General features: G+C 38.6%; 1 protein-coding gene across 38 annotated transcripts in view; it reads right to left on the bottom strand.

Annotated features, from left to right (window-relative positions):
* ECT2L (epithelial cell transforming 2 like) overlaps positions 1 to 27243 on the bottom strand; it is an 80215-nt gene that overhangs the window by 37773 nt on the left and 15199 nt on the right. For all 38 annotated transcript variants that reach the window (XR_005353574.1, XR_005353579.1, XR_005353573.1 and 35 more), the window contains exons 4-8: positions 12422 to 12581; positions 8842 to 9094; positions 7763 to 7940; positions 6881 to 7019; positions 3750 to 3918 (exon numbers count right to left, since the gene is read on the bottom strand). Coding sequence is in view for 23 of the 38 variants with exons in the window: in XM_038526161.1 (XP_038382089.1) it covers positions 3750 to 3918; positions 6881 to 7019; positions 7763 to 7940; positions 8842 to 9094; positions 12422 to 12581 (899 nt within the window). In the remaining 15 variants the exon portion in view is untranslated. The remainder of the gene's footprint in view (positions 1 to 3749; positions 3919 to 6880; positions 7020 to 7762; positions 7941 to 8841; positions 9095 to 12421; positions 12582 to 27243) is intronic.

Genomic DNA, 27243 nt, shown 5'->3' with positions numbered 1-27243 from the left:
GGCTCTCAGAGATGGTAAACATCCCTGACACTCTCACTTGCTGGGAATTCTGGATGATGATTCAATGAATCTGCATGTGTCTCGACCCATTTCTAAAGGAGTCCTTAAGATTCTGAATTCTTAAATCCTGGTAAGGGAATGAAAACAAAGTCAGGGAAGAATCCCAACATTTCACTTCTTTCCATCAAGAAATCTAGATACAGGGATCCCTGGGTGGCACAGCGGTTTGGCGCCTGCCTTTGGCCCAGGGCGCGATCCTGGAGACCCAGGATCGAATCCCACATTGGGCTCCCGGTGCATGGAGGCTGCTTCTCCCTCTGCCTGTGTCTCTGCCTCTCTCTCTCTCTCTCTGTGACTATCATAAATAAAATAAAAATTAAAAAAAAAAAGAAATCTAGATACAGAAGGAAGGACCTCTTCAATTGAATGGAGTAAGAGATCTCATTTTGTTCTTAATTTTAAGGCAAAAGCTCTTGGGGAAACACCACAATTATATAGAGAGAAACTTTAGTTTTCAGATATTTTGTTATGTTAGTATTGGTTTTAAAAAAGAAAACAAGGTGGGGGCACCTGGGTGGCTCAGTCAGTTAAGCATCCAACTCTTGATTTCTGTTCAGGTCATAATCTCAGGGTCATGATTCTCTCTCTCTCTTTCTCTCTCTTTTTTCTCTCCCTCTCCCACATTCTCCCCCTCCCCCTCTGCCTCTGCCCCTCCTATCTCTTTCTCTCCTTCCTCCCTCTCAAATAAGTAAATAAATAAGAAAACATGGAAAAGGCAGAGTTTGAAAATCCTTCTCATCTGCACAACATAAAGTCTGAGATGCTAGAAAACTTTAATAGGTCCTTTTACTCTGTAAGAGGTAAACCTACTAAACCACAGTATAAATTTCAATTGATACCTCTCCATCATTTAGAGAAAAGCTACCATGTAATTACTCATAAATGTAAACCCTAAGTAGTAGCTGTGCTGTACTTCCAGGGGGGGATATAAAATTAGATGTGGAACACAACTTATTCCATACATAGGTCAACTAAACAAGGAAAGACAAAAATAAGGTAAAGATAAACCAGAAGTAGTTTATTTTTGTTAATAAAATTTATCAAACCTATTCCAAGCATGCCAAGTTCTAGCTGTTAGCAAGCCCAACTATAGAGCCCAACAGTTAAAACCAGAAATAGAAAAACAAAACTAAACAAACAAAAAAACCCAGAAATAGACAAGACTGATTAATTCACGTTTCAAATAAAACCCATCATACCTATTTCTTACTGCACCTCCTTGAGGCATTGAAAAGACATTTTTGCAATGATTGGAACATTCCAATCAAACCAGAAAAGCCCTGATAGCAATGAAATGCCTAGAAGACCACACCCCACGTGTCTCCTTCCCTGACTGTGATTGTAGGCTGAACACATACTGGCCCCCTCTCATGATCACGTGCTCCCTGCCTGCTCCCTTGCATGTACCCCCTAACCTGTTTCCTTCCTTCCTTCCTTCCTTCCTTCCTTCCTTCCTTCCTTCCTTCCTTCCTTCCTTCCTTCCTTTCTTTTCTTTCTTTCTTTCTTTCTTTCTTTCTTTCTTTCTTTCTTTCTTTCTTTCTTTCTTTCTTTCTTTCTTCATGAGAAACACAGAGAGAGAAAGAGAGAGAGAGAGGCAGAGACACAGGCAGAGGGTGAAGCAGGCTCCATGCAGGGAGCCCGATGCGGGACTCAATCCCGAAACTCCAGGATCACGCCCTGAGCTGAAGGCAGATGCTTAACCGCTGAGCCACCTAGGCATCTCTGAACCTGTTTCTATAAAAGTCCAGTGTCCATCTCACAGGTGGAGAGGTCAGTTGTTAAGGCATAAGCCTGTCACCTCCCCTGGTTACTGGCACCCAAAATAAATTTCTTCCTTTCTTTTTTCCAAACCCTATCTCTTGAGTGATTGGCTTCTCTTGCCACTGAATTTATCCAAGTTTATTCAGCCACAGTGTTGACAAACCCAGCCAGGAGCTCTGCTATCCATTTTACAGCCCTCTTGAAATTCCCCCAGATGGAGCAGTTGGTCTCCGCAGAGCACCAGGGCTTCCCTGCTCATTTCCTGAGTTAGCAGCTGGGATAGATCACTGGGTAACATAGCCATAGAGGCAGTAGTTTGATGGGTGATTCAGGTACCCACTTTGCCATTTTATGAGTTCCCTGCCAGCTGGACCCTTGACCATCTCATTCTCTTTCTTCCCTCATCTCACAAAGATGGAAGATTTCACACTAGTAAATCTTAAAACCATTCTATTTTAGGTTTAACAAGGAAAGATGTAAGTTATAGTATAAGGAAGAAACTGAAACTTTAATTCTAAAACAGTCATCATCTCCTTCTCTCAGAGAAGGATAACCATTGACATTTTAAAAAGATGATCCATACAAGTTAATGATATCAGTCAATCCTTTCCTTTGTGGTATAAGCCATTTGGAAGTACAATGACTGCTGTTCATGCATACCAATTTATAGATCTTGGGTTTTGCTGCTATTATAATTGCTACACTTTCACCAAACTTAAAAACTTTTGTGAAGAACATAATTAGAGTAAAAGACAGCGTAGAGAACGAGAGAAAAAATTTGCAAATCGTGTATCTGATAAAAGATTAATATCTAGACTATATAAAGAATGTCTATACCTCAATAAAGAATGTCAAATAAACCCATCAGAAAATGGGCAAAGGACTTCATTAGATATATGTAAAGAAGATACACAAATAGCTGATAAGCATATGAAAAAATGCTCAATATCACTAATTAGTAGACAAATGCAAATCAAAGCCATAATGAATATCACCTTAAACCCATTAAGGTAGTTACTATCAACTAAAAACAAACAAAAACACAGAAAATAACAAGTTTTGACAAGGATGTGAAGAAATTGGAGCCCCTGTGCACCATTGGTGGGAGCACAAAATGGTGCTGCCACTATGGAAAATATTGTGGACATTCCTCAAAAAATTAAAAATAAATTACCATGTGATTCTGCAACCCCACTTGTGGATATATATCCAAAGGAATTTAAAGTAGAATCTCAAAGGGATATCCACACTCATGTTCGTAACAGTGCTATTCAAAATAGCCAAGAAGTGGAAGCAACCTAAATGTCCATCAGCAAATGAAATGTGGTCTATAGAAATGATGGAATATTATTCAGCTTTAAAAAGTAAAGGAAATCCTGTCATAAGCTACAACATGGATTAAACTTAAGGACATTATGTTAAATAAAATAAGCCAGTCACAAAGTTAAATACTGCATTATTTCACTTATATGAGGTATGTAAAGTAGTCAGTTTCACAGGAAAAGAAAGTAAATGGTAGTTCCTAGGGGCTGGAATAAGAGGGAAGAGGGAAGTTCTTATTTAATGGTGTGATGATTGATTTTACATGTCAACTTGACTGGGTTAAGGGTGCCCAGATATTTTGTCAAATATAATTTTGGGTGTGTCTGTGAGAGTGTTTGGGAATTAATGTTTGAATAGGCAGACTGAGTAAAGCAGATTGTTCTTCCCAGTGTGGGTGGGCCTCCTCCAATCAGTTGAAGGTCTGAACAGAACAAAAAGACTGATCCTCCCTTGAATAAGAGGGAACACCTCCTGTATGACTGCTTTGAACTAGGTTATCAACTCTATTAGCAAACTGAAATTTAAATAGTGCTCTGAAGTTCATACACGTGGACAAATGTGGCATTGGTGTAAAGTTGGTTGTTGTTTCCAATCTCGAAGCTTACCTTGGAGTAAATTGATTTCTCTGCTGTCTCCATCACTAAATATCCCCATACTTTGTACCTTCTGCCCATCCAGAGCTTTTTCTATGAGATAAAGCAGGCTGTCCAAGGTTAAGCTGCTATGTTCATACACCACAGAAATGATACCTGTCCTAATGCTGGCCACCACTATCTAGAAAATGAAACCAAAGCTGATTATTTTAGAATATTTATTAATAAAATTAATGCAATGGTATGTAATTTGCTGTGATTTTTAAACACTTTTTTCCAGAAATCATTGAAAGAGGAAAATAAGATGTCTCATTCATTGCTTTCTTTTATTTATTTTTTTTTTTAATTTATTTTTTTATTGGTGTTCAATTTACTAACATACAGAATAACACCCAGTGCCCGTCACCCATTCACTCCCACCCCCCGCCCTCCTCCCCTTCTACCACCCCTAGTTCGTTTCCCAGAGTTAGCAGTCTTTATGTTCTGTCTCCCTTTCTGATATTTCCCACACATTTCTTCTCCCTTCCCTTATTTTCCCTTTCACTATTATTTATATTCCCCAAATGAATGAGAACATATAATGTTTGTCCTTCTCTGACTGACTTACTTCACTCAGCATAATACCCTCCAGTTCCATCCACGTTGAAGCAAATGGTGGGTATTTGTCATTTCTAATAGCTGAGTAATATTCCATTGTATACATAAACCACATCTTCTTTATCCATTCATCTTTCGTTGGACACCGAGGCTCCTTCCACAGTTTGGCTATCGTGGCCATTGCTGCTAGAAACATCGGGGTGCAGGTGTCCCGGCGTTTCATTGCATTTGTATCTTTGGGGTAAATCCCCAACAGTGCAATTGCTGGGTCGTAGGGCAGGTATATTTTTAACTGTTTGAGGAACCTCCACACAGTTTTCCAGAGTGGCTGCACCAGTTCACATTCCCACCAACAGTGTAAGAGGGTTCCCTTTTCTCCGCATCCTCTCCAACATTTGTTGTTTCCTGCCTTGTTAATTTTCCCCATTCTCACTGGTGTGAGGTGGTATCTCATTGTAGTTTTCATTTGTATTTCCCTGATGGCAAGTGATGCAGAGCATTTTCTCATATGCATGTTGGCCATGTCTATGTCTTCCTCTGTGAGATTTCTGTTCATGTCTTTTGCCCATTTCATGATTGGATTGTTTGTTTCTTTGGTGTTGAGTTTAATAAGTTCTTTATAGATCTTGGAAACTAGCCCTTTATCTGATATGTCATTTGCATTGCTTTCTTTTAAATGATTTTATTTCTTTTCTAATTATAAGAAGAGAAAATTAAGTACCCTTGTAACTCCAGCACTCAGAGATAAATACGATTAACAAGTTAGATTATTTTCTTCCAGCCTTTTTATCTTCGTATATACCCACGAAGAGACGTATATGCAACTTTTAAAAAACAAATTGAGATCATATGATTTTGCAATGGACTTTTAAAATAGATTTAAAGTTTTCCTCTTAATTACAAATTTTTTAGTTAGCAACATTAATTGGTTAAATATTTGTTATTTAAATAAATATAAAGACCGCTGTGCTTTGAATTCAACAACCAGCAGACAGGCTAGAAAGTCATTCAAGTCAATGATTTTTTCCCCCAAACCTCATGCCACTTTCTGAAGGTCACAGTGCAAACTAAACACAGGACTACCACATCGTTATATACTACTTTTTGCCTAAATACCCATCACATTCATAATAAAATGAGTAATTATGGCATTGATAGAGAAGACAAATAGGAGAATGGACTTACTTTAAACTAGATTTTTCACCCATACTGTACTACCAGATGCCCAGCTTGATGCCCATTATTAAACATTAGGGAAACTATTTGGGGCCCACGGGAAGATCAAAGCTCTGATCTTGCTTTCCTGTGAATTCATGAAACTGGCAGGTTGTAAATGATCAGAGTCAATTTCTAGGTGCCCAGAAAAAATACCGATTTCATATTTTGAAAGCAACCATTTTGTTAGAAATAGGAATTTTTAAAAATCTTTCTAAGTAGGCCAATTAATGTAACCTACTGAATGTAATCCCTTACATATGTCCCTCTTTGTGCATCAGTGCATATATAGATACATGCAATCAGATATCTATAAAATCATACACATATCAATGCATATATTTGCACTCACATATCTATAAAAATACATGCTTCCTATGTCGTCATTGTGCTTCCTTCATTTTTCTTATTAGTCATATTAAAATTAAAATACATAACTTCATTATAGAAAGAACGTATTCGGATAGCCCATGTGGCTCAGCGGTTGAGCGCCGCCTTCAGCCCAGGGTGTGATCCTGGAGACCTGGCATCAAGTCCCACGTCAGGCTCCCTGCATGGAGCCTGCTTCTCCCTCTGCCTGTCTCTCTTTCTCTGTGTCTCTCATGAATAAATAGATAAAATAAAAAAAAAAAGAAAGAAAGAAAGAAAGAAAGAAAGAAAGAAAGAAAGAAAGAAAGAAAGAAAGAAAGAAAGAAAGAAAGAAAACATATTCTGGGGCACGAGCTGCTGGGACTCAGTGGTGGAGCGCCTGCCTTTGGCTTACGGTGTGATCCCAGGTCAGGGGATGGAGTCCCACATCAGGCTCCCTGACTCCCTGAAAGGAGTCTGCTTCTCCCTCTGCTTATGTCTCTGCCTCTGTGTGTGTGTCTCTCATGAATAAATTAATAAAATCTTTTTTTTTTTTAATTAATGGCACCCTCCTTGAATGGCTCACCAAATGGATTTCTGACATTCTCCTTTTGAGAAATGATGGTAATATGATAATATTTAATTCCTTGGATATGTCAAAGAGGTTTTAAAATAATCAATCACCTTGCTCTTTTCTGGAATAAGCATAACAAATTCAGTTCAATAAGAATTCACTGGACACTTAATTAAATGCAAGGTAGTTTGGGCCTTTAATGTTTTTTTTTTTTTTTTAAGTAATTTTGACCTATGGTTATCTTTATTGCTTCTGATTTTTAGAAGTGTTTTGGGGTCTGTAAATTTCCCCTTAGGCCATTTTCCTTTTAGAAGAGGAATAATTTTCATACACATGGTGACCAAAAGACTGCCATACATCCCCCTGGTATAGATTCAGAAAAGGGCAGACCTCCTAACATACTCTGTACCTCATATGCAGGAATCCGAGATGATATTAATAAGAAGTGGGGCTGGGAAGCATGTGAAGAGCTGTCATCATTTTTATGAACTCCATGCCAAGTTTTCTTTGATAATAAAGGGTAGGAATGGCTTCCAGAAAGATTGTTTCTATAGGGAAAAGAAGGGTATACGTGAAATGTAAATTTTCTATTAATTGCATTTTGATAACTGAGCACCAACAGGTTGTTTGGGCATCAGTTATACTGAGCAAGGCGCGTGGCCTCAGGACCTCAGTGTCTCCCTCCCTCCCATGGGCACAGCAGCAAATGGGGCTCCTGGGTGGGTTAGGGCCAGAGTTGGCCTCTGGGTCTCTCCTACTCCATTCATGGGATCCTGGAAAGGCTTCCTGGAACTTATTTAGCTTTTGTTGGGCTCTTAAAATGAATGTAGTGACATACTCAGCAGTTCAAATGACATTTTAAAAAAGAACAGCTGAGAGATTTAAAATTTCCTAGATCATCTGGTCCTCACAGTTTTCTAAATAATGTCTCCATTCTCTTACCCTTACCCCCACATTCCCATTTGGATACACTTACTCCATAAAAAAAAATTTCTGAAAAAAAAAGTTACTTTTGCTCAATAACTTTGCACAGAAAATGTACTACATTGCAGCCTCTCCGCAGGGTCAAGAATATTTGAAATATAAAATTTGAATGTTACACATTTCCCTCTTTAGAAAACATGTCATAGACCACCGCTCTTGAAGATGAAGGAGTTATCTCTATTGCTATCTCATAGGATATGAGCCAGATAGTTTTACAACCTCCCTGTGTGTTAGCTAAATAATTCTAAAATGAATTCTTGGTATCATGGGATGGTCTTGAGCCTTCAGGAGATGGAGGTTTGCTTACTGCTTGGGCAAAGCTTCTAAGGATGCCAAAACAAGCTGTTTCTCCAAAGCTTCATGTAATCCCCCTCGATCCCTCAGATCCTTCAGAGCCTGGGAGAGACGTGGCTGGCATTTGGATTTTAACAATCTAGAGCAGCATGTTCCGCTCACCCAAGGGGGTCGAACTTTGAATAACTCCTCTGAAAAACAAACAGCAGCAGGCTCGGTTGTTTACTTCATTCTTCTCTCAGCCAAATCTACATAGATAAAGGCATCAAAAATAAAGCTGTACCAGGGTACTACTCCAAATGGCCAATACTTATAGCCCTTTTTACAGACTCTGTTTGGATTTCTTATCCTTTCCGTGCTGTGGCTGCAAGTACGATGGTTGGGTAAGATACCATTTTAAGATGCTACTTACTACTTACCAGTCATGTCAGGTCAAGAAACCAAACTCAGAGAACAAGCACCTCTTTTCTTGTGGAAACCACTTAATCGATTTATAGCCTTCACATCCATGTCTACCCTTCTTGGCTTCAAGTAATCCCCCATTTGTTCCCATCTCACAGAGGGTGAGTCAGTGAAAAAAAGATGTCAGGACTCAAATCACTTTCACTGTTCAAGCAGTGCACTGTGCAAATCAGAAGGCTTTGCTGAGCAGCTCTTATCCTTCCTCCCTTCCCACTTTTCTTTTAGTGCCATTCTTCCTGCGTCCATTCTCAGTTTCACTTCTCCCCCTCTGTCTCCAATCCCAATTTTTCTGTCCTGGACCTATGTCCTTGGCTTTTGCATGTGTTCATACTCCCCTCTCCTCCTTGTCTTTTTTTCTGTCTCATAAACCTGAGAGGAACCAGCACAATAATGGAGGCACTGATATTTGACTTTCTGTGTTTCATCTGAACTCTTTTTTTTCTTATCCATTAACTTGAAGTATATGGTGGAGGTGGGGAGGGGGAAGAGCTTGTCCTGAGTATACTTTAGAGAATACCCTCCACATGCTATTCCAGAAAGACATAGCTATCCTCCTCTGTGGGAATCTATACATGAATCCATTTTTTTCTACAATGGTTGGGTAAGATACCATTTTAAGATGCTACTTACTCTTACGTAGTGCACTTTTCTCCCAAATTAATTTTCTTAAGCACTTTTCTCTTTGTTTCTCCTGCAACTCCTCATATTTTGTTTTGGGTTCATTCAGGGTCCCATAGATAGCAGCAGCTTCCCTAGGTGTTAGCCAATCTAAGTTGGACACACAAGCAATGTAATGATGCTTCCAAGCACCATACTCATTATCTGCTGGAGTATAGGGCAGAAACCACCCAAACCTAATGCATTTGGACATCCATAAGCAATCCTACAGAAAAAGAAATGAGAAAGATGAGTTGCAAGAAATTTTTACTGATCTTTCTTAGGAATAATGTTTCTGGGTACACGGATATTTTTTCTTTACATTGAGATTTCTGTGGCAGCTGACTTGTCATCTGAATTTGACACTAACAAATAAGCATGCCTTATTCCATACAAAAATAGTCTTTGATGACAATATATGTTATATATGAATATATGTATTAGTCATCTCTGTATACCTGCTCCCATAGCATTCGGTTAGCCCTAGATTCTGAGTATTCTGCTACTAGCAATAGCGTTTTCTTTTGTTTTGGACCAAACCTCCCACTGGGAACACCTCTGGTTGAACCATATGATATTGCCAGTATGCAACCAGCTTTGCTATATGGAAACAGCAAATTTCATGTGGTTTAACTGAAGCACCTAGACCAACTATTATAAAACAAGTATTTGAAGGCATATAGAGCTACCAATGCAATAAGGGCTCATGCAACCATGACCCCAGAGAGAAGGGAAACCTAAAGAGGTAAGCCCAATATTTGGCACTACTTTTCACTTCAAGGCATTTGACAGTTCCAAAGCAAAGCTACGGCTGAGAAGCAGAGCAGAAAGTTATGGCTGAATGACATGGAATCTAAGAAAGAATTTTAGGCATTCTCACAAGGAAGAGAGGAAACAATTGTAAACTCAGGGCTCACCAGGGGAAAAAGCCCTGATAATCACAGCAGACTTTCAGCTGAGATCCTTATCAGTGAGGGTAAGGAATTAGACAAACTCTCACAAAGACTGAAACCATTTTAAAATCTCTCCTTCTCTGACTGGATTTAAGTGATGCATTCCTACCCTAACCAAATGCCAGAAGCAAAAGCAAATTCTCTCTGGAGGAAGATTACATCATCCAGAGGCTCAAATTATTGCATCAATATTTTATATCCAATATCTGGTACTCAATCAAAAGCACCAGGCACACAAAAGGATCATAGTTGTTTGTTTCTTCTCTGTCTTTTATTATCTTTTATTAAGTAGACAGAGACTCTCAGGAGAGCCATATGTTGTAATTGTTAAGTATGAACTTAAAAAATAACCCTATAATTAATATGTCTAAAGAAGTTAAGCAGCGAGGTGTGAAATTTTGGTGAAATAATCAAAACCGATATTCTAGAATCGAAAAATATAATAACTGAAGTTTAAAACTCAATGGACCAGTTTAAAAGCAAATTAGAATCTAGCTAAAGAGGTAATTAGTAAACTAAAAAGCTAGAAGCAAAATCCAAGTAGAAACAATGAAGGCCAAAAGGACTAGGAAAAGACACATGAGAAAACATGAAACCGTGGGAGGTGGTGAATCAGTCTAATGTGTAAATATTGCAATCTCATCAGAAAAAAGTAGGAAAATGGGGCAGAAGGAATACATGAGGAGATAGTCTGTGAGAAGTTTTCAAAATTGATAAAGATATTAAATATCAGATTCAAAAATCACTGCAAAACACAAAACAGGAGAAATATATACACACACACACTTCTGGGTACATCATAATAAAATTGTAGAAAAGAGAAGATAAGACAGAAAAATATAATCCTAAAAGCCGTTAGAGTAAACAAAAATATTACCATTAAAGGAACAACAATAAAGCTTTCTACTTCTCAAAGAAAAAAAGAGATTATGGAAGCCAAAGAACAACAGAAAAGTTTCAAAGTTTTATAAAATTAACTGCCAGGATGGAGTTCATATTCCCAGTGAAAATATCCTTCAAATATGAAGGTGAAAATCAAGATAGTTTCAAACAGAAATAAGAGAATTTGTCAGCAGCAAGTTGCAATAGAAGAAATATTAAAGAGAATTCAAAAGGAAAGGGATCCCAAATGGAAACTCAGAGATGAAGAAAGGTATGAAGAACAACAGAAAAAGTATATAGTTACTTATAAGTAAATATTGACTATATCAAATAATAGTCTTGTGAGGTATATATATATATAATTTATAATAATATAATATATATAATTTATATATATAAATTGTGTTTGTGTATTTTGTGTGTGTGTGTATAAAATTAAAATATTTGACATGAAGGGCTCCTGGGTGGCTCAGTCAGTTAAGCCTCCGCCTTGGGCTCACTTCATGATCCCAGGGTCCTGGGATTGAGCTGTGTTGGGCTCTCTGCTATGTAGGGAGTCTGCTTATCCCTCTCTCTCTGCTGCTCTCTTGTGCTCTCTCTCTCTCAAACAAATAAAATCTTAAAAAACAAATTTGACAACAGAGTTGAAGGTAGGTAGAAGCAGAGCTATTAGAGTTAAAGGGGTCCTAAGCTCCTTGCATTATCTCAGAAGTGGTTAAAAAAAAAAAAAAGCCCTAAGATGAGTGGTGTAATCTCTAGTACAGCCATGAGAGAACTGCTAAATAATTCATAATTAACAATATAAAAAACATTTAAGAACTCCAAAAGACAAAAATGGAAACAAAAAATACAAAGTAAAATGGTGGATTTAAGCTTAAATATGTAGTATATACACAAATGTAAATAGAAAAATTACTCCAGCTGAAAGCCAAAGATTGTCAAATGTTAAAAAAACAACCACCAACAACCATATTCTGTTTACAAGACATATTCCTTAAATATAAGGGCATAAGTTGAAAGTAAAAAGTCAGAAAACAATACATGTGCAAACACTTGGCCTGGGTTCTTAAATGCTGTCAATCCAAGGCTCATGGTTGGTTTTGCATGTGGCCTCTCCATAGAGAGCTACGTATTCTCTGAGATCAGACACTCAATGCAAGCCCACCCTGGGAAGTTTGTTCACGGTAAAGAAGCAAATTCATTATTGACTTGTACTCAAAGTATGTCTGCCATTACACTTTATTAAATCTTTAAAAAGAAAATGAGACGACTAGGCCGGAGGCAAAATTAATGGCAGAGGAGGAAAATCTCTTTAACAGATGTTAGTCAAAGAGGAATCAGATGAGGCTGTGGTTGTATAACAGTTTTCAAGGTGAGTTATCATGGGTAAAATAATATCATATAATAACCAAAGCTTAACTAATTTCTCTTGGAAAAAAGTGGACTTCTTTAGCCAAGATAAAACATTTTCTAAATAATTAAATTGAGTAATTTAAAGATTCTTAAAATTACACGAATTATTAGAATAGTGTATATTTCCTTACTTACAAAGTAAATTACTGTATTTAACTTATCCCCATTTTTTTCTCTGAAGAGTAAGTTAATTACGGTTCAAATACCCTCAGTCATTATCTTCAGGAAGGAAGCTACCCCTATTGCTTCATTACAGAATACAGTTGTATTTGCGCCCTATTACTAGAAAGTGACAAGTAGTAAACCTGTTCAGTTAAAAACTTCCAGGGCCAGCTGACTTGTGCAGCTGCACACAGATCTTTTGGATTCAGGAAGGAAAAGATATATAGAGAAATGAAGCGTGGTAACACTGTAGAGAAATCCAGTTTGGCCACTTGCATCCTTTCTGAAAAGTCTTGGACACACCTAAAAAGAAAGACATGGAAATTTCAATCAGAACACTAGTATCTAAAACTGACCAAAAATCCAATATAATATTGGTCATTGTTCTTTCTATGATGTTCTGACTTTTAAAAAAAGTTAAGTCTGAAATAACATAGGGAAAAAAAATCTGAAATAAACATAGTTATTTCAGCTGTAAATCTGGATTTTCTCTCTTTTTCCTTTACCCCAAATTCAATAAATCAGCAGGTCTTATCAGCTTTACACATACGTATCTCCGAATCCAACTACCTCTCTCCATATCCACTGCTATCACTCTGGTGCAAAGCACCTCCACCTCGCTCCTGCACAACTCCAGCAGTCCCTCCTGACAGTCTCCCTGCTTCTGCTCTTCTTCCTGGAGCCCATTCTCTACACAGCAGCCCAAGTGGTTTTTTAACGATATAAATTAGATAACATCACCCATGCAAGTAAAACCCTACAACGACTTCCTGGTGCAATTAAAATAAAAACCTGTAAGCCACATCACACTTAGTGATGAAATATTAATTCCTTACTCCTAACATCAGGAATAAAGCAAGAATGTTCACTCTCACCACTTCAATTTAACACATACTGGAAGTCCTAGCCATTTCAACATAGCCAGAAAAAAAGTAAAAAAGAATATATATTGGAAAGGAAGCAGCTCATGAACTCTCAATTCATGTATGTAGAATGTACAAAACAATGTTTAAAAAACAACTCAGGAATCTACAAAACAACCATTTAAAAAATTGAACAGGGATCCCTGGGTGGCGCAGCGGTTTGGCACCTGCCTTTGGCCCAGGGCGCGATCCTGGAGACCCGGGATCGAATCCCACGTCAGGCTCCCGGTGCATGGAGCCTGCTTCTCCCTCTGCCTGTGTCTCTGCCTCTCTCTCTCTCTCCGTGTGACTATCATGAATAAATAAATTAAAATAAATAAATAAATAAAAATAAAAAATGGAACATATTAGCCTAAAATTGTGATGATTTTCTTTTATCTTTTTCATGTTTATGGGATCAAAAGCAATATTCCCATTTTCATTCCTGATATTGGCATTTTGTGTTTTCTTTTTTTTTGGCTTGGTTATTCTTGTTAGTAGTTTATCAATTCTATTGCTATTTAAAAATAAAAACAAATATCCAGCTTTTGTTTTCACAGAAGTTTTCTATTCATTTTCTATTTTATTGATTTCTACTCTTCATCACTTATTTCTTTCTACTTAGTTTGTAAGTAATTTGCTATTTGTTTCTAGCTATTTAAGGTGGAAATTTAGATAATTAATTTTAAGTCCTTTTTCTCTTTTCTAATATAAGAAATTAAATGATATATTTTCCTCTCAGCTGTGCTTTAGATGGATCCTACCCACTTAGATGTGTTGTATTCAAACTGTCATTTAATTTGAAGTATTCTAATTTCCCTTGTGATTTCTTCTTTGGCCACAGGTAATTTGTGAGTTATTTTCCAAATATTTTGGGATTTTCTAGATATTTTATATTTTTTAACCTCAAATTTGTTGCATTGTTGTTTAAAAAATATTCATAATTAGATTTTAACAGTTTTGAAATGTACTGAGTCTTATTTTTTGGACTAGGAAATTGTGTATCTTGGTGAAAGTTGCTTTGCTCATAAAAAACATATATTTAGAAGTTGTTGGGTTTAGTTTTCTTTTTTTTTTCTTTTTTTTGGGGGTTTAGTTTTCTATAAATATTAGGTCAAGGTGATTGAGAAGTTTCTCAGTTCTATATTCTTACTTTTTTGTTGTTTAATTGTTCTATTCAGTCAGCTTTGTTTTATGTAACTTGAAACTCTATTATTTGGTACATATATAATTGTTCTGACTTCTTCATGAATTGATCCTTTTCTCTTTACAAAACATTCCTCTCTATCTTTCTGGTAATATTCCTTGTCTTGAAGTCCATTTTGTCTGATATTAATATTGCCATCTTACTTTTATCCACTTAGCATTTGTATGGTATATCTTCTATCCTTTTACTTTTAACCAATCAGTGTGTTTATATTTACAATGTATCCTTTGTGGTCAGTATACAGTTAGATCTTGTTTTGTTTTTCTTAAAGCTCATTTGACCATCACTGCCTTTTATTAGAGGGTTTAGTCCACTTATATTTAATATACTTATTGATATGGTTGAATCCAGGTCTTGATTTTTTGTTTTTCTCTTTTGTTTTATGAAAATTTATTTTTTATTATTTTTTAAAAAGATTTTATTTATTTTTTCATGAGAGACACAGAGAGAGAGAGAGAGGCAGAGACACAGGCAGAGGGATAAGAAGGCTCCATGCAGGAAGCCCAACGTGGGACTCGATCCTGGATCCCCAGGATCACACTCTGAGCCAAAGGTGGTGCTAAACCACTGAGCCACCTGGGCTTCCCTGTTTCATGAAAATTTATTCCTCCTCTCCTGCCTTGGTTTGAGATATGAATTTTTTTGTATTCCATTTCAATTTCTTTATTGGCTTTTAGGCATACCTCTTGCATTATGCAATTAAGTTGTTGCTAGGAAGTGTACTATGCATCTTTAACATTTCAGTCTATTTAGAGTGAATATTCATTTAAAATTAAGGAACAGTGGAATGGTATAGTTCTTGCCATCCTTTAAGCTTTTGTCACAATACTGCACCTACTTATGTTAAAGGCCCATAATACACTGGGTTTGCTTTAAACAGTCATGTATCTTTAAAATGACTTTAAAATTTTATATTTTTCCACACATCGCCATTTCCTGCTTGTAAATCCAAGTATCCATCTGGTATCAATTTCCTTAGCCTGAAGAATTTCTTTTAGCATTTCTTTACTGCATGTCTTCTGACAACAAACTTTATCAGTTTCATCTGAAAATATCTTTATTTCACTTTAATATTTGTAGTATTATGACCTGCATTAACCAATTTTAATAATTATCATCTTGTAGCCAGTCTGGTTTCTGCTATATCATCTTTTCCTCCTTCTCCTCCTCCTTTTTCTTCCTCTTTCACTCCCTTTTTATTTGAAAGCAAATTTAAGACATCATATCACTGCATTTGTCCCACCCCCTTTGATGTATTGTACTTTCAATATTATTCAATTTGAAATATTCTAATTTCCTTTATGATTTCTTCTTTGATATTTCAATGTGCCTCAGTAAACAATAAGAGCATTTTTAAAAAACATATACTATAATATCATCATGCCTAAAGAAATTCAATAATACTTTCTTAATGTGACATTTATTTTAAATTTTTAAAGATGTATTTATTTTGAGAAAATCCCCATGCATGTGCATGTGTGTATGTGTTGTATGTAGGGGGAGGGGCAGAGGTACTCCCCACTGAACAGGAAGCTGGATGTGGTACTCCATCTCACCAACCAGAGATCATGACCTGAGCTGAAACCAAGAGTTAGTCACTCAACCAACTGAGCTACTTAGGACCCCCGTGATATCTATTTTAAAAACATTCTAAACTTATGGCATTCATTGAGAAAACTTCTTTTTTTTTTTTTTTTTTTTTTTTTTTTGAGAAAACTTCTTACATTGCTCTGCACATGGCCACTTAAGCACAAATGGATCTTGAATGAATAAAAAATCCAAGGTTTCACCAAAGTGGAGGCTTGGAGGCTATGTAGCCCTTGGACCAAAGAGACATTTTATAGCCCAAGAAAGATCCACTGCTGGTCCTGTAGCCACTCTACAAAAAAACAGATACCTAATACCTAATTGCCCTCTTTAGATATTGGCAATAAACATCTGTTATAATCCCAAACCAGCAAATAAGTCATAATATTTGCATAAGAATCACTAGAACAAGAAAGTTTGGAAACAATCCAGGTATTGGTAAGTCAAACTCTTACCTGGAACCCCTAATTGCCTCCATATTTGGTAAAATTACAGATGTTTGTGGCCAATCTCACAGCTAATTGGAAACTTTGGCAATAAGTATTCACACCAGGGCAGCTTGGGTGGCTCAGCGGTTTAATGCTGCCTTCAGCCCAGGGTGTGATCCTGGGGACCCAGGATCGAGTCCCACGTTGGGCTCCCTGCATGGAGCCTGCTCCTCACTCTGTCTGTCTATATCTCTCTCTATCATGAAGAAATAAATAAAATATTTTTAAAAATAAGTATTTACCAGAACTCATTTATCTCAAGCCATTTGGACTATAGAACTAGTTCTCACTGCTAAGTGGCCACAGCTGTCCTGTTACTAGATCCTAATGGACACAGATTAACTCAGTGAAAGAAAAGTCCTGTCTCTGAGTAGATCTCATTCTACAATGTGTCTTCTTTCTCTGACCTCTAAATGTGTAACCGCATAAGCTAAATTCCAACAAGGTGAGTCAAGCCCCAGAAAGTTCCAATGTGAAATGAAAATGACACCTCCAATTAGGGACCAGAAAAAGCTTAGTTACCTACATAAACAAACTGAACACTCATGAGACCCAGAGAAGGTCTTCACAGTAATTTACTCAAACTGCTGGTTTAACTGGAGCCTCATCTATAAATCTTGGGAGAAGGAAAAATTCTATCTTGTAACAGAACATCAGTTAATAATACATGTAGAAGCAATTAAGAAGTCAGAAAATGAGCACTTGGCAGCTATCACAGTAATAATTATGTCAGATGAGAATCATCAATGGAGACTCAAACTAGTGGGTGAAAATATGATGAGGAACAGGGTATTTGCATAGATTCAAATACTTTTAAATTAATTTAAAATTAATCACTCGGGATCCCTGGGTGGCGCAGCGGTTTGGTGCCTGCCTTTGGCCCAGGGCGCGATCCTGGAGACCCGGGATCGAATCCCACATCGGGCTCCCGGTGCATGGAGCCTGCTTCTCCCTCTGCCTGTGTCTCTGCGCCTCTCTCTCTCTCTGTGACTATCATAAATAAATAAAAATAAAAAAAAAATTTAAAAAAAAATAATAAAATAAAAAAAAATAAAATTAATCACTCAAAGACTTCCTAATTATTAATTAATAAGTATAAAATATTTAATAATTAATCATCTTAACCAAGTGATAAGTCAACATCATGAGCAATGGGACAAATCAACATGGGATGCCCCAGTGTGATCTGCTGAGAAGAACACAGCATCACTTCTGTGTTATTCCTGCCAAGAATGTTTAACTTGAACGTAATCTTAAGGAAGTATCAGCCAACCACACACTGAAGATCATTCAACAGAGTAGGTCTGTATTCTTCAGAAGTGTTAAGCAATAAAAGACAAGGAAAAACTAAATAACTACTCCACATCGAAAGTGGATTATAGAGACGTGAAAACTAAATACAATAGGTGATCCTGGATTGGATTCTGGACTGAAAAGGAAAGGATGATCACAAAAGACGTTGTTGGAACAATCAGGAATATTCGAATGGAGTCCGTGGATTAGACCATAGTACTGTATCAATGCTGATTTCTTGATATTAGAGGATGTACTTTGATTTTTCAGCAGAATGTCCTTGATTTTTTAGGAAACACATACTGAGATGCTTAAGGTTAATGGAGCATCATGTTTGCAACATATCTTTTTTTTTTATTTTAAAGATTTTATTTATTGATTCATGAGAGACAGAGAGAGAGAGAGAGAGAGAGAGAGGCAGAGAAATAGGCAGAGGGAGAAGCAGGCTCCCCACAAGGAGCCCGATGTGGGACTTGATCCCAGACCCCAGGATCATGCCCTGATCTGAAGGCAGACACTCAACCGCTGAGCCACCCATGCGTCCCATGCAACATATTCTCATATGATTCAGAATAATAAGGTAAAAATGGTAAATGTTAATAGTTGAAGAATCCAGGTAAAAAGCATAAAGGAATTATTTTCATTATTTTTGCATTTTTTCTATTAAGTTGAAATTTAGGGCAAAATAAAAAAGTTTTTTTTTTAAAGGTTAACTGCTTCATTTGGAAGGTTTAGTGACTGCCTATTATTTTGTGTGTTTCTACTTCCCTGACTATTTTAGGGCACTGCTCTTTCTTTCTTTCTTTCTTTCTTTCTTTTTTTCTTTAAGATTTTTTATTTATTTATTCATGAGAGACACACACACACAGAGGCAGACACAGGCAGAGAAAGAAGCAGGCTCCATGCAGGGAGCCCAATGTGGACTCAATCCCGGGACTCCAGGGCCACACCCTGGGCCAAAGGCAGACGCTCAACCACTGAGCCACCCAGGGGTCCCAGGGTACTGCTTTCTTGATCCCTATCCATGCAGTTTATCACATCGTGAGATAAAACAGAGTGATTTAAAATGATCTTACTAGATCTCACTCATATGTGGAATTTAAGAAAGAAAACAGGGGCACCTGGGTGGCACAGCTGGTTAAGTGTCTGACTCTTGGTTATGGCTCAGGTCATGGTCTCAGGGTCATGGGATCCAGCCCTACATCGGGCTCTACACTCAGCACAGAGTCTGCTTGGGTTTCTCTCTCCCTCTACCCCCCCCCCCCCACAACACTCTCTCTAAAATAAATTTTAAAAAGGAAACAGAAGAACATATGGGAATGGGGAAAAGAAAAAAAGGAGGGAGGGAAACAAGCCATAAGTGACTCTTAAGAATAAAGAACCACCTCAGGGTTGCTGGAGGGAGGTGGGTGGAGGATGGGCTAAATGGGGGTTGGGTATCACAGAGAGCACTTGTTGTGATGAGCACTAGGTATTGTGTGTAAGAGATCAATCACTGAATTCTACTCCAGAAACTAAAGTTGTACTATATATTAACTAGTAAAATTTAAATAAAAATAAATAAATAAAATGAACTTGTTGGTAAAAAAATAAATAAAATGAACCTGTTTGTATGCAGTAGGGGGAAAGTGTGTGTGTGTGTATGTACTGGCAGTATATAGTAACTACAGACAAAAGTAACACAAGGGGAATCCTCTCATTGTTAATAGATTAACATTGAGGCTGAATGAGCCTGTGATAACACCAAGAACAGTTAATCCCAGTGGATCCCTGACCTAACTCCTCAGTGTCCCAGGCAGGCTTCAGCATCCTTTCATTAGCCCTTGGGGGACAATATGCTCTCATTTAGAATTCCAAAACAGAACAATAAAATGAGGTATAAAACAAAAATGTTTTTCACCTCCTTTTCAAAGATGGGTCTCAGGATCTTGAGTTTTCATTCCCATCCACAGTATCTACTATTCCATCCCAGTCAAGCAAGGGAGAACTAAATCTGCATTACTATGTATTTATTTAATTAATTAATTTTTAAAAGATTTTATTTTTAAACCATCTGTACACCCAGCGTCGGGCTGGAACTCAACAACCTCGAGATCAAGAGTCACATACTCTACCAACTGAGCCAGCCAGACACTCTGAGAATACTTTCTAAAGTGAACCTCGATTATGCAAGTTGTATGTTTGTTCCTAGTCAGCACTGCTACAAGGACACATTCAAGTATAATGAATCTTAAGCAAGAAAGAAGGAAAATGTTTCAGTCACATTAAAAAAAAAAAAATTAGTATCCAAGCAGCACAACTAGGGTAGTTTGCAGTAATGACATTGTGGCTCATTGCATTTTAGTTAATGTTACAAAGTAAGAAACCCATGAAGAGAAATAAAAACATGTAAGGAGACAATGAACAAAATGTGCTTTGCTCCTTTATTGTGACAAGGATAACTTCATTTAAATAATTCATGACACTACTTTGCAGTGTGTTCCTGAATGTACAATGTGTACTTTGCAAAAATAACAAGGCTTAGGAATACAGAACTTGAATCTAATTCTTGGCTCTTAAATTTCTGATAAGAAGTAGAAAGAAGCTACTCAAATTGTGATGAAAATGGGTGGCTTATCAGTTGAGCGCCTGCCTTCAGTTCAGGGCGTGATCCTAGGGTCCAGAGAGTGTCCCACATTGGGCTCCCTGCGAGGAGCCTGATTCTCCCTCTATCTGCCTCTCTCTCTCTCTCTCTCTCTCTCTCTCAGTCTGTGTGTCTCTAATGAATAAATAAAATCCTTAAAAAAAATTATTGGAAGAAGAGCTTGCAGAGGTGTCTGCTTTCTTGCCACCTGGGCAGTTCCCTGTAGTCTTGCCTGGTGGCTTTACAAACGCTTTCTGGCATGGCAAGGGCCTATCTTAGGTGGATTTCCATATGGAAGCCAGTGTCACACAGGATAATGACTAGCTTTGGGTTATAAAGGTAGTGGAGACCCATGTGCTGAAGTCTCCAGTGAGTAAGACAGCAAGCAAAGCCAGGTGTGGGAGAAGCAAAAAGGGAGGGTGATTGAAAAGTGTCTTAAAAAGATGATAAAAAATAAAATTAAATAAATTAAATAAAAAGATGATAAAATAGGGATGCCTGGGTGGCTCAGTGGTTGAGCATCTACCTTCGGCTCAGGGTGTGATCCTGGAGTCCCGGGACTGACTCCCATATCAGGCTCCTCGCAGGGCAACCTGCTTCTTCCTCTGCCTGTGTCTCTGCATCTCTCATGAATAAGTAAATAAGTAAAATATTTTTAAAAATCTTAAAATAGGGATCCCTGGGTGGCGAAGCGGTTTGGTGCCTGCCTTTGGCCCAGGGCGCGATCCTGGAGACCCGGGGTTGAATCCCACGTCGGGCTCCTGGTGCATGGAGCCTACTTCTCCCTCTGCCTGTGTCTCTGCCTCTGTGTGTGTGTGTGTGTGTGTGTGTGTGTGTGTGTGACTATCATAAATAAAAATTAAAAAAATAAAAATAAAAATCTTAAAATAATTCGTATGTTCTGATTCATGTAAGCATAAAAAATATAAGGTTCTATCTGGAGGGTGGGATTATGGGTAATTGGTATTTCCCTCTTTTTGCCGACTCACATTTTCCAATGCTTCTAACAAAAGCCTGGTGTTACTACTGAATAGACAGAGAAGGCCCTAGGCTTCTACCCATGTCGTCCTGGCCAGGTGGCTCACTCATCCTCCAAGTCTTTGCTTGTCTGACTTCCTAGGCATCCTTCAGACTCCAATCTCAACGTCAGAGCCTCAGGGAAAGTGGCCCCAATCCCTGGGACTGGGTGAGGTCACCTTATTTTTCCTTCGTCACTTTTTACAGTCATAGCTATATTTATCTGATATCTATCAGGTTGACAAAGCCTGCCTTGGATTCTGAGAAATAAAGGATAATGCCTGTACACAGACCTGTCATGTTATAAAAGTGCAGTATGACTTCCCATGTATATTACATATTGTATAACTTATGGCCAGTGAAGCAATATGGTGCCTGGGAAGGAGTGAGAGATTTTAGCTGGAACCCGTGTGGTAGATCTAAATTACATGGTTTGTGGAAAGCTATTTTTACAACAATATAGGGGACCATACAGGGTAACGATAGTGAAATTTTAGGGTGATATTCCTGGTGTACTCACAGAATCCCCCCACTCCCCCAACAGGCTGACCATTCCTGCTGCCCAAATACTAGCCTGTATGAGGAGGCTACTGCCACTCACTGAGCTCTCTTTTCTTAATGCCATCTCCCGTGCCTTCCTGAAACTGTGTCCTATACACTCAATATGCTCTATAATATAATCTAAGCATGATTTTTGTATGTCCATTCTTGCTGACCCTCCAACTCAATCCATTTTGGGGCTCACTCATTATTTAAAGTCTTTCTCTTCCACTGGACAACAAGCTGCATGAAAGAAGGTGTGCTGGTTGTCTCATTTGCTGCTTTGTCCCCAGCACCCAGTACAGTGCTTCTAACTTGGCAGGAACTAAATAAATATGTGTAAGTTAGAATAAAGAAAGAATAAAAATAAATAATAGAAATTCACTGTTTATATTAATTCCTATTCATTCTGACAAATGCCACTGACATAGTGGCCTAAAGCAGTAAAAATTTATTTTCCAGAGTTCTGGAGATCAGAAGTCTCATCAGTTACACTGGGCTAGGTGTTGGCAATGCTGGCTCCTTCTAGAAGCTTGGAGGGGAGAATCTGTCTTTTTGTCACCTTCAGGTTCTAGAAGTTGGTTGCCTTCCTTGGCTCATGGCCCTTTCTTCCATCTTCAAAGCCAGTAGCACATGGCTTCACATGTCTCCATCTCTCTGACTGCTCCAGACATCACATAGTCTTCCGTCATGCCTCTTGCATCCCTTATAAGGACCTCTGTGATTATGATCTGAGCCCCAATAATGCAAGATAGTGTCCCCATCTCAAAATCCTTAATCACATCAGCAAACCACCTTTGCCCCATAAGGTAACATCTGCAGGTTCCAGGAATGACAGCATGGACATATCTGGAGGCCACTATTTAGTCTACTGCACTGCTCTCACTTCCAAGAACATGGAAAACACTCCAAAATATTTAGTGGTACTACGTTGTGCTGTCAAATATCCAGTGAGAGGCATGGATGTTCCCTTGTCCTAGGACAAGGTTTATTCTACTAAAATATGAACTTCAGATGGTAGGAATCTTTTACTCTCTTTTTAGTGTTGAGTCCTTGCACCCAGAAATGTGCTTGGCACGTGGTTGGCACTCAGTAAACATTTGTTGAGTGCTGGATGAACAGCACTCTTTTGACACCCATCATTTACTTCCTTTTCGTTCTTTCTTTTTTTTTTTTTTCACTTCCCTTTCTTTAGGTAAAATAACTTCGTTGTCTATATGTTGTTCCAGGTGGTTCTACAGAAACTGACTCCATCCCTGGTTCCAAAAAGCATATGATCAAGGCTAATTCAATTCATGTGGGTCACTCTTATGGCCACAGCAATTGGCAAAAATTGGGTCATGGACCTACTAGTCTCACCATAGTGAAGCTCAAACAGAGAAATTCTTTTTATTTCTGTACACAACTGAAAAAACATAATATGAAGGCACAACTGCCAAAGGCAGAGCAGAAGAACAGAAAGAATCAAGTTATTGGTTTTATTACTGAACCTCTGAATTGAGCTTCAACCGCAGCCAAACTTACTCTGGATTTTTCAATTAGTTAAGAGGGAAATTTTTCCTTTATTACTTGTGTTAGGGTTACTTACAATGATACATTTGAAAACCACTAAGCATTAGTGCCACAGAAAGATGAAGAAGGCATCTAGAGACCAGGTAATTCTGTTTCATTAAGAATAGAAGGGTTGGGGCACTCAGGTAGTCTGTGCTCCTCCTCTGAGGAAGAGTAGAATCAAGGGGTGGAAGAAGCCTTGGGGCCTTCAGGTCACCCAGGCCTTGTGTCTTACACTTGGCTGTGTTCCACATCACTCTGAGAATGGACTAGAACCACTTTTTCAGCCCCATCCTGATGAGTTGAGCCACAATCTCTATGGGTGAGGCTCGGAGTCTATGTTTTTACAAATTCCAAGTAATACTAATGGGCCTAGCCCTTTTCAGCATCGGTGAAATTGACTTCACAGGGCAGCAGATCTTGATGCTCAGGTCAAGTCAAGTACAAAGCACTGAATGTATGTATGGCGGTTTTAGGATAGGAGTAGGATAGCTCCTTTTTAAGGCCCTGAGCCAATTAAATACTGAGACACTGCACAACAGGCTCTCTCCTATGTGTAAAGAGCATCAGTTGACTGCTAAATGCGTTTTGTTTTTCTAAATGTAGCTGATTCACAGCTCAATTCTGGAGAATTGTTATGATTAGAGAAGGTACAGCTAGATAAATGGACTCTTACAGACTATTTTAAAACTATTTCTCTTCCTTACATTTAAGCAATAAGGAGGGTCAGGGCAGTTCCGGGGTTAGTGAATTCAAGGACTCAGAGATGTCATCAAGCTACAAAGATCGTCCATATTTTCACTTTGCCTGCTCGGTAGTTTTTTCTGGTCCTTAGACATGTCCCTAGAGGGGATTTCCAAATGACTATTGTGAGGAGTGATCCTCACAGGATGCAAAAGAGCATGTTCCTTCCTCAAACCCCTATTTAAGTTCCTTTCAGAGTGAAGACAACTCTCCCAGAAGCTCTCTAGTGGCCAATCTCTATGTCCCCTTGGGAAGAATTTGTAGCTACATGCCTGTTTGTAATCCAGACACCAGCAAGGGGGTGGACTCATCATGATCCTGTCCAAGCCTGACTCACCCTTAGTGGGGCAGAGTGACAAGCCACCTCTGAAACACACACTGCCTGCAGACAAAAGGCTTCTGTCAGGAATATGGAGAAGTAACAGAGAATGATGTGGGCAGGTGAGTAATCGACAGTGCCCAGCCCACTAAACACGAACTGAAGGAAAGGAATGGAAGATCTATCTAGCTGCCTCAGCTGTCCAATCTGCACGACCTTCACAGATGCCTCCTCCTTTACTTCAGACCTCTTATTTATCTCCATTCTTGTTCCCTTTTACCCTCAAGACACTACTTGCAGGTATTTCTTACATGGTTAAATGTGGTTTTAATATCTGGTAGTGTAACTCTTATTCTTTTTTTCTTTATGTGTATGCTTTTCTTAGCTGTGGCTATACATTTTCTTTTCTGGATTAGCTTTGGAGTCAGTTTCCCAAGGTCCATAAAAATATCCTATTGGGGAATTTGTATCAGGATTGACTTGAACTTGAAGATTAATTTAGAGAGAATTGGCATTTTTAAACATGGCACATCTATCTATTCAGGCTTGGTTGGTTTGGTTTTGTTTTGTTTTTCTTAGCTATCCTTTAACACAAACTCATAATTTTCTTTGTAAGGGTCTTGCACTTCTCTTTTTACTTTTATACAACAGACATAGGGAAGCAGAGCTGAGAGAAGAGGGGGTGGGGAGGGGGGCGCAGGCAGGCCCACCAGCCCAGGGAACATTATTTGAATCGAAGGATCTAGCCCAGCCTAAAGCCAGACAAATCTTAAGTCAATACGTTCCTATTTCTTCTTAAGCTGGTTTGAATTCCATTTCTGTTATTTGCTCTTGAAAGCATTCTGACCATGACATCAAAAAAACACAGAGAGAGCAGGAGGAAAGATGACAAACACACTGTGCACTGGAGGCATTCTACTTCTGCTTTTAAGACTTGCTGGCCTGCTGTGGTCTCATGGGCTGTCACTTCTCCACTTCTTCTGCCGTAACCTTCCTGGCCATTTCCTAAAGAGATTCTTAAATACAGAATAGAGACAAATGTTCTCTTAAAATTTTTCTCCATTCTCCAGTGATTTACCTGTGAATTGGACTCCTATGCAGAGAAGTTTTGGTAGCTAAGAGGATTCTTGGTAGCTGTGGAAGCTACAGGTACTTTATAAATAGCTAGCTAGTAGTATTCATTATCAGGGCTGCTGCATTTGGGAAGTTGTGCAATGAAGAACTTCAGGAGATGCCATTATCACAGATGATAGTGTGAAACAAGAGTTGTGTGACACACTACCCTTGGGTAGTATTATTGTGCATAATTCCTTTTGCAATTTTCTTGAGTTGATTAACAAAAAGTCTTGAATGAAGCAAAGTATCAGTAATCTCCCATATTTGGGAATTGTAATATCTTGAAAAGTTTCTTCCTCCGAATGAAAACTTTGTTGTGATTAATTTTTTGTTATCCTTGTCATTAGGAATATTTTGAACATCATTCATCCAACAAGCATTTACTGAGTGGCTGCTATTTATCTACTATTGCTCTAAGTGTTAGGGACACAAAGACTCACCAGAAAAAGTTCTTGCCCTCATGGAGCAGGAGTCCAGTGGAGCATGCAGACAGTAAATAAATGAGCACTGTATATAACATAATGTGGGGGGTGCTAAGTGCTATAAAGACAAGTTAGACATTATAAACCATTGTAGAGAATGGTATCCCTTATAAACTGGAAATGAGGATCTCTTGGGCACAAGCTTTGCCAAGCATAAGCCAATGACCTTCCCACCACCCACCCCCCTAGTCCTCATCCCCACCCAATAAAAAAGCTGTGGGTTTTTGGTTTCTCCTTTTAAACTCAAGGATTTTTCTTCTTCACTTCATCCACCTCTAAAAACTGCCCCAATGGCAAATTATGTTTGTCCATGACCATCTGATTTATGTGAAAGGACAGGAGCATGTCCAAAATATGGGGCTGAGGGAGGGAAGAGTGAGGATGACCTATATTTCCAGACTCGTCTTGGATATTTAGAAACCCAGTGTGCTTTTGACTACACCCCTCTGCTGTCTACGGCCTCTACATAGAAATATTCCCCTTTCAAATGGGTGCTCAGGAACTCAGAGTGACGTGGCTCTGTATCCAAAATTAACCCAAATGTATGTTGTCTCTGAAAAATGTATATAGCAGATTTCCTCATTGTTCACAAATGAGATAGACCAGCTCACCTGAGCTCTCGCAGGGGCTGCATGGAAAGAGCGGCTAAATGCAGTGAAGTGGGAGTGAGGGGTGTTCTTGCTCACCTGTACATTGATCAGTACATTTTTCTGACCCACCTCATTTCCTGTTGGCTCTGATGATGAGAACTAATCCTTCACTGTTTGTGATCTCCCTCTCATCTGACACACAGGCATGCACACAGGAGCAGAAAATCCATCTGTGTGGGGCGCCTGGGTGGCTCACTGGTTGAGCATCACCCCAGGCATGATCCCGGGGTCCTGGGATCGAGTCCCTCATTGGGCTCCCTGCATGGAGCCTGCTTCTCCCTCTGCCTATGTTTCTACCTCTCTCTGTGTGTCTCTCATGAATAAATAAATAAAATCTTAAAAAAAAAGTAATCCATCTGTGTTTTGGGATTGCAGTTGCATGAATGTTGCCCCAGGGACCCACCAGGGAAAGCTACAGGTTTGAACAGCTCCAGCCCTGGAATGAG

The sequence above is a fragment of the Canis lupus genome, chromosome 1 (assembly GCF_011100685.1).
Source record: "Canis lupus familiaris isolate Mischka breed German Shepherd chromosome 1, alternate assembly UU_Cfam_GSD_1.0, whole genome shotgun sequence".
NCBI classification, from domain to species: Eukaryota; Metazoa; Chordata; class Mammalia; order Carnivora; family Canidae; genus Canis; species Canis lupus.
Note: the sequence above shows the minus strand (reverse complement) of the source record. Positions and strands in the feature narration are given on the sequence as shown.